General features: G+C 43.2%; 1 protein-coding gene across 1 annotated transcript in view; it reads right to left on the bottom strand.

The window, feature by feature from the left end:
* LSAMP (limbic system-associated membrane protein) overlaps positions 1–6869 on the bottom strand; it is a gene marked incomplete at its 5' end in the record, with an annotated part of 91984 nt that extends 85115 nt beyond the window's left edge. Inside the window, one exon of the mRNA XM_009082034.1 lies at positions 6744–6869. Coding sequence (XP_009080282.1) covers positions 6744–6869 — 126 coding nt within the window. The remainder of the gene's footprint in view (positions 1–6743) is intronic.
* Between the last annotated feature and the right edge of the window lie 741 nt (positions 6870–7610).

Below are 7610 nucleotides of genomic sequence, written 5' to 3'. Positions count from 1 at the left end.
GGAATGCCAAAATACTCGTGTGGCCTTATTCTCCCTCTCTGCCCTGGGACAGGAGAGAGAAATCAAAGCTGTTAAATGAATGTTTCATGCATCAACAGTGTTTGCACTGAAACAACATCACAGACCACAGGAACCCAATGGGGCACTATTACAACAGGAGGGATCTCTGTGCTGTGTATTGTCTCTGTGCATGGAAGGAAGAAAGCAAAGTGTGCTGGAGAGAGAGCACCTTCATGACTTCAGTTTGTTATAGATGACGAAGGAGGCAGGGAGAGGATTCAGCTTGCGGGCACTAAGAAAAGCAGGCTTCTAAAAATGTAAGAAATGTGGAGCAAGTGTAAGTGGGAAGCAAATAGAGGTTGAAACAACTTCGGATGCCTTCTGGAGAAGACCTGAAAAAGTTGAAAGTTTGGCTTGTTTCCCAGGCTCTTTGTGAGCCAGAATCCTCTTCCTTATTTTTTTTTAATATGTTGGATAAGAAGACTAGATCAAGAGAGAAAAAGACATCTCAGAAAGTGTGCTAAAACAAACTGGGAGTATATAAGAGGCAAAGTGAAAGGTCTCTTTGGAAGACACAACCACATTTCTACCAAAGAATATTTTAAAGATGCAAGAAGAAAAACAAGGAGGAAAAGGAGACCTGGTTAGAAAATCATCAGTTGCCTTCCCAACATCCTAAAATGCAGAGTCAAACAAATATCTTGTAAATTTAAATTTCCAGATGCGGCAGAGACAGTTACATGGGGAGAAGGCTGTGACATGAGAAGAGCTGGCACAGTGGCTCCACAAAACCCTCACCAATTCCAAACAAAGAAAAAGCCACCCCAAGCCTTCCAAAACAGCACTCCTCTCCATAACTGTTTTACTGAGGTTTTAGGAGTGCGGCAGAGAGGTGGGCTAAATCCAAATGGCTTAGATAACCAGAAAATCCACCTCCCACTCATCACTACCTATTGCCTACAGGGTTGACTTGTGGTGACTGGGGGAGGGTTTTCCATTTGGGCATAAACTGGCTTTTCCTGTGCAACACAAAATGAAGCAGCAAGGCTTTGGACTTAGACAACAATAAGAAATAAGCAAACAGAGGACATAATGATCAAAGTTGCCCAAGGTCAATGATACGGCCTTCTTAAATCTCATGCCTTCAGAAAGCTCTCTGTTTCTGCTTCTCCCAGTGCTCAGCATTCAGCTCTTTAAGGAGACTGGCATGCACTGAAGGAAGATACACAAGTGAGCGGGGGTGTGAGATAATCTGTCTCTTTCACTTTAGGTCTTATCCTGATCTCTGAGCTCCAAAGCATGAAGTTTAACATCCCTTTCAATAATTTTATTGTGAATAACAAGAATATCCAGATTTGTTCACATTATCCTCAGGAATACACAAGCTGTTTGAGTCTTGCCAAGTTCTCATCTTTAAATAACTTTCCATGGCAATGAGTTCTACAGCTGTTTATAAACATATTATATGTATACCATCTCAATTACACAGAGCACATTTCTGTATTCTCTATCCCTTCTAAACTTCCTAGGCTATGGTAAATTCTCTAAGACTCAATAAGAATTTCTAGCACCCTCTAGGGAGAATCAGACTGGCATATTTGACAAGCCTTCCCATCTCCTTTCATTTTATGCTGTGACATGAAACTTTGGTGTTGCAATCAATACTTATCTGCTTTGCTCTAGACTGGTTCTTCTTATGCTGTGATTACCACTGTAATAACTAAGCTCCTTTTCTGAGCCAAAGTGGGTATCTTTAAACTGTCAGGTGGAATTTGGGATATTCCAGACTGTTTCTCTTCTCCATCAAGCGGCCTTGCTGGGCTGAGGCCAAGGGAGCTGGATCACGAATGAGATACCCAGTAGTTTTATACAGGTTTCACATTCAGTAGCTGCACTAGGAAAATGGAATTGCTTGCTCCTCGGCTGGTTATGCGCAGCCAGTAAAAGCCTCAATTGTTCAACTTTGATCAATATAGCTTTGTCTCCTTGCCCCCACCTCTCAGGCTGCCATCCACATGGGTGCCAATCTCATGGCACTTGCCACAGCACCCATGAGCAAGGCCCTTGGGAAGCCACATTGATGCCTTGTGGTAAAGGAGCAGAAACATGAGTGGGACTGCTCCTGTGAGCTTGAGTACAATCTCCCCAGGTCAAGAGCTGCATTTTTCTCCTGCATTTGTCTGCCCATGCACAGCAAAAGCATTGGAAGCAAGGTGTCTGGTAATGCAAAGACCTTGCAACAACTCTCCATGTTCATATTGCTGCTAACCTGATTCACAAGAGGCCACTCTTTACGGTTTCCATTGAGAGGCAGTTTATTGATAAGAATATGAACATATATGAATCTTTATTTTCCCCAGGAAGCTCTTTTTCTGTCAACCAGGCATCTAGCATGGCTCTGAACAAGACAGAGGGATGAGGAATGATAAATTATAAAGCCTCTGGACTGTGATCTCAGCACCATATGGGTAGGGAGAAGTCACATTAGCCTGAATAAACATAAGTCAATAAAGACGTGAAGTAAAACTAAGATGAGCTTGAAAGGAGGCAATGGCTATCATCTCTAAACTATCTTACTGGATTCTTTTCTCGGTTATGTTACTTGTTGTCTTGGTGATGGTGCAGGGAAAACAGAGCACCCCCTAACATAAATAGCCATAGATGGGTAGGCTGCTTGTAGTAGTCTGCATAGACCATGTTGGTGCAATAAATGATATATGGTCCTGTGCTGGGACCTCACCCAGGCTGTGGTGCAGCTACTGGATATTTGAGGTTACTGCACTCAGTGAGGTCAAAATAATTTATACCTTTGAGGGCCATGGATCAGGCAAGTTATGAGTTAATATTAAGGAGAATAAAAAAATAGGGTCCCACCCACTCTTTGTACAAAGAGTCTGGGTTTTGTCCCTTTCAAGAGATGAGAGACTATAGCATATCCTCTAGCGAGCTCTCTAATGCTGACAACTACTAACTCATGCAGTCTGTATGGACATCATTAATACTCATCCCCACTCTGTCTGAACAAATCACAGTTTCCTGACAAATCCAGTTCAAAGGGCTGCTATGGTCTTTGCCACAGCTTACCATTACAAACTAGGATGGCAAAAGTCATAGGGCATGGTGGCTTAACAAGCCTATAGCCGTGTCCTGAACCACAGGAAAGGGATTGGACTGTAAGCAGGGAGGAATGTGCTGGCCTGCTGCTGGAAGCAGAAAAGAGCTCTGCTGGCTGGAGGAGAAGAGCTAATGCAGCTGTTTGTGCTCTCAGGCAATGCCCGTTAAGTTATCCACAACTACTTAGACCAGTTTGCCAATGTCCTACAGAACAATAGGAAGAAAGGGGTCTGGTGACTCTCTCCACTTCCTCTGTCAAAATCCAATCAGTCAACCATCTGAAGAGGAATGGAAGAGGAGAGCAAGGACTTCTGGCTGGAGGAGAAGAGCTAATGCAGCTGTTTGTGCTCTCAGGCAATGCCCGTTAAGTTATCCACAACTACTTAGACCAGTTTGCCAATGTCCTACAGAACAATAGGAAGAAAGGGGTCTGGTGACTCTCTCCACTTCCTCTGTCAAAATCCAATCAGTCAACCATCTGAAGAGGAATGGAAGAGGAGAGCAAGGACTTGCATCATTCCAAGTCATTCCTGTATTAAATTCAAGCTGATCTGTATTGTCATTCACCATCAGAATTATTAAAATATTTTTCCCCTTACCTGCCTTCCTTCCAGGTGTCAGTGCTACAGTCGACAACCACAGCCACACTTTAGCTATCTCACAGGGTTAGGAGAGGTTTTTTTCTTATGGGCTGCTTCAGGGACTGGGGACTTATAGTTGATATGAGAAAAATGCCTAGTTCAACTGCTTACTGAAGGACCAGCAAAGGAATCAACACAGCATTTTATAAATCAATTTTTAACTTCCTAGATAGGCAGATGAGTAGGCTATGATCACAGCATTTAAATGAACTATCACATGCATCCCTGCCTTCTCTGCAGAAGTAGCAACCCTGCTTTCTCTTTGCATTTGTATCTTCCCAGCTAACAAGAAATAAATCATTTCTGTGGTCCTAACTCGTGTAATTAGCCAACAAACACTATCGACAAAGTCAATGAATGAAAGAAACAGCAGACAAAGTAGCTAATGGACTCCTTGAGGAAGAGTGCACACACAAAAAATAATTTGGCCTTCTTGCCCCCCAATGCTGGTTTAATTTCACTACCTGTCCATTCAAAACCTCCCACACAAGCTCAATAACACTCCTTCTTCAGTTCTGCAGTCATGAGTCTAACCACAAAAAGAATCCAAGGAGAGAGATATATTTTAGAAGCCTTTACAATGATCTAAAATAGCTCTTTGATGCATAGCAGATGTCTTCAAAACTCATATAAATGGAGCCAAAATGCCTTGCAGTTCTGGAAAAGGGAGATTCCAAGATAAGATGTGTTTCTAACTGCAGCAGCTCTGGAATAGATTTAGAATTTATATTAATTGTCAACCTCAAGGAAAACATTTAAAAGAAGCCCTTCTGTTTCACATTTTGGGACAAGTGTCTTACTGGGCTACATGCTGCTGATGTCTGCCTGAAAACAGTTCCTCTATACCCATAAAAGATAGCAGATGGGTTCAGATGTAGAGAAAAAGAGAGAATAACAAGCAGTGAGACATGGAGATGACAGACTGAGGGCTGCCTGCCCTTCAACATAACCTCTAGTTGGTTATGAAGGGGGTACTTGGCAGGCTTCACTGTGGGGAGAAGGACTGAGGAGGGATTGGAAGGGAGTCAGTGACATGGTGCTGAGGGATGCTAACAAGGCAACACCTCTGAAACACAGCATGGGAGGAAAAATGTGAAGGGGCATGCTGGAAAACTGACCCACAGATCCCTGAAAACTGACCCCAGAATCAAAGTGGGAATGGGATTCTCCAGTTCTGCTGCTCACCAGAGGGGATAGCCAGAATGAAGATTTGTTCTGAGAAGACTTTTAAAAAGAGAGAAAAGAAGTCTGTAACTGATACAAGGGAGTAAGCGATACAACTGAAAAAAAACCACAAAACACCAACAGCCAAAGTGATGAGTTAGGACAAGAATCTTCTTACTGCTCTGAACAACGCATCTCATGTGTACCAGGTCTTAGCTTTCCTGAAGATTTAAGATAGCATACTTGGAATGCCCTTAACTCAGACAATGTTAGGCTGTGCTCGTGGAATAGATAGGGACTATCTTCTACTTGAATATAAGAAAGAGACAGAGAACTGAAACACTGATCCAGCAGTAAGATGGAAGATTTGATATGAAATAAACCTTAAGAACAGAAATACCAGAGCGAGAAGAGTCTATATACATAATTAAAGGTGAAAAAAAATAGGCTCTATTTTCCTATAAAAGCAAATGGCACAGTCATGCTTAATACCACAAAAAGCAAAAGATAAAAATCAGGTAGTGATGATGTTACCACACAGGAGTAGTGTTCCCCTCATCAGCTTTGCTTCTCTCACCTCTTCCTAGCAGTCTTTCCCCATCTTCCTTCTTTTGGCATTGTAAGACATGGCCCAGAAATGCAAACTGCATATCTGGCTTTCGTATACATGAAAGCTCGGGAGGGCTTTGGTTTGGCTGAAGAGATGAACCAGGAAATCTGAGTAACCTCAACTTGAACCACAGGCCCCAAATCCAGGGGCTTCTGGATGCAGCCCTTGGATTAAGCTCTGTTCCAACGTGTCATTCTACCGTTCTCTCTCCAACCTTCTTTCTGCAGCATTCTCCCCTTTTCTGACTACCGAATTGGAGTAGAGAGCTTGACTGCCTGTAGCACATGCAAAATACTTGTAGTCTGCCTACCTCAAATTCTCTAACCCTTTACATATGTGGGAGTATCACAGAAGACCATTAATATGGAGCTAATCAATGATCTCCCCATGCATTTTAGATGAAAGAATATCTAATAGCAAAAGAAATCAGCTAAAGAGTTCTCTCCTCAAATGACATGATACAGAGGAAGAGAAACCTACCTCTTCTTTCCATCCTACTGACAAATCTTTAGGGGGTGAAGGTTTCCTTGCAACCCAAGCTGCTAACCCCACAGAGTCTGACTACTGAAAGGATATTCTTCTTCCAAGTTTGCCACGTCCTTGAACATGGAAGGCACAGTTAGATAGCAGAACAAAGATGGTGAGTTTTCCTTTGTTCTGTCTCCTTCCTGCTCTTCACTCACCTTGAAGATCAAATGCCTTCTTTACTCACCTCACAAGACATGAGAAGACTGTCTCCCAAAGTGAAGAGTAATATGAAATCATCTGTACCACTGTTTGCCTCTCCCTTCTAAGGCAAATCAGTAGGAAGCAAATCCCATGGTTTTTAGAGAGAACCTCTTTTATGTAGTATCTCAGTTGAAATCCTTCCCCCTCTGTCTGGCAACAGCATCATTTTGTCTCCACCATTGTGCTGTGCATTACCAGCAGTAGAGAGTGGGACAACTAGATGAAGACTAGAAAGCTAAACAGAGTTACAGGTCCAATTCTGTAGAGCATCTACTGAAGCAATTTCATTTGTTCACTTGGAAAACTTGGTTATTGTGCCTGGGAAATCACACTGCAAAACAAGCTTGAAGTGTGTTTAAGAGTCTTGCCACTTTTCTACAGCTGCCTGTATTGCTACTGAAATTTTCTTTTGACGCTGGAAGAGAAAGAAACTACTGCACCATTCACAAATTGTGAGCACAGTGAAGTCCAGCTGGGTATCTTACCTGTTGGGGTGAGGTGCCTCCAGGTGATGACAGGCTCAGGACGACCATTTGCCATGCAAACCAGGGTCACATTACTGCCCTCATTCACGGTGATGTCCGAGGAGATATTGGAGATCTTTGGTGGAACTGTGAAGACAAAACAAAGTTGGACCTTGTTAGAAGCAGAATTCTGGAGTGAAGCCTGTCTGGTTTATTAATCTACCTACCTATTAATCAGATCCAGCCACAGACTCCTCTCACAGGCTGCACTCCTCATCACTATCTAGTTTTCTGAAATTACACCCGAATAGTATGTACCACTGTTTCAAGGATCTGACAGTAGAAATGGCCTTTGCTGCAACTGTGATGCTTTGTGTTTGGACAGATTTGGGAGTCTTCATAAAATACCCTCTTAGTACTTGCCTGCCTGCTCCCAGGCTGCATGGAAGGAATCAGCAGGCTCCAAGCACCATCCCAGCTAATTTTTACACTCCAAACAGTCCCAGATGGAGTTCTATATCCTCCTGCAGGATGCCAGGCCTCAAGGCACTGACTCAGAGGGTGTATTAGCTATTGCTAACTCCCACAGGCAGATAGGACCCATGCTGCTAGCCAGCACCCTGCTCTGCTGTGCCCATAACCAAATGCTCACTGGGAATTGAACCAGAGGAGCTAATAAGCTCATTTCTGTTGCAACTGTGTGACAGTGTGAGAAGCAAGGATGTGCACCATGACTAATGGGAATTTGCAGACCGGTGAGAGCAGGAAGGTTTCTGTGACATCTTTCAGCCAAGAGGGATCCCATGGGCTACCTGCAGTAGGTAGCTTCTGGATGACTGCACCTCACAGCACCAAAAGCACAGTGGGGTCTTTAAGATTTGCAAGACC

The sequence above is a fragment of the Acanthisitta chloris genome, unplaced genomic scaffold (genome assembly GCF_000695815.1).
Source record: "Acanthisitta chloris isolate BGI_N310 unplaced genomic scaffold, ASM69581v1 scaffold12509, whole genome shotgun sequence".
In the NCBI taxonomy this organism is placed as follows: Eukaryota; Metazoa; Chordata; class Aves; order Passeriformes; family Acanthisittidae; genus Acanthisitta; species Acanthisitta chloris.
The sequence above is the reverse complement of the archived record's forward strand: the minus strand, read 5'-3'. Positions and strand labels throughout refer to the sequence as shown.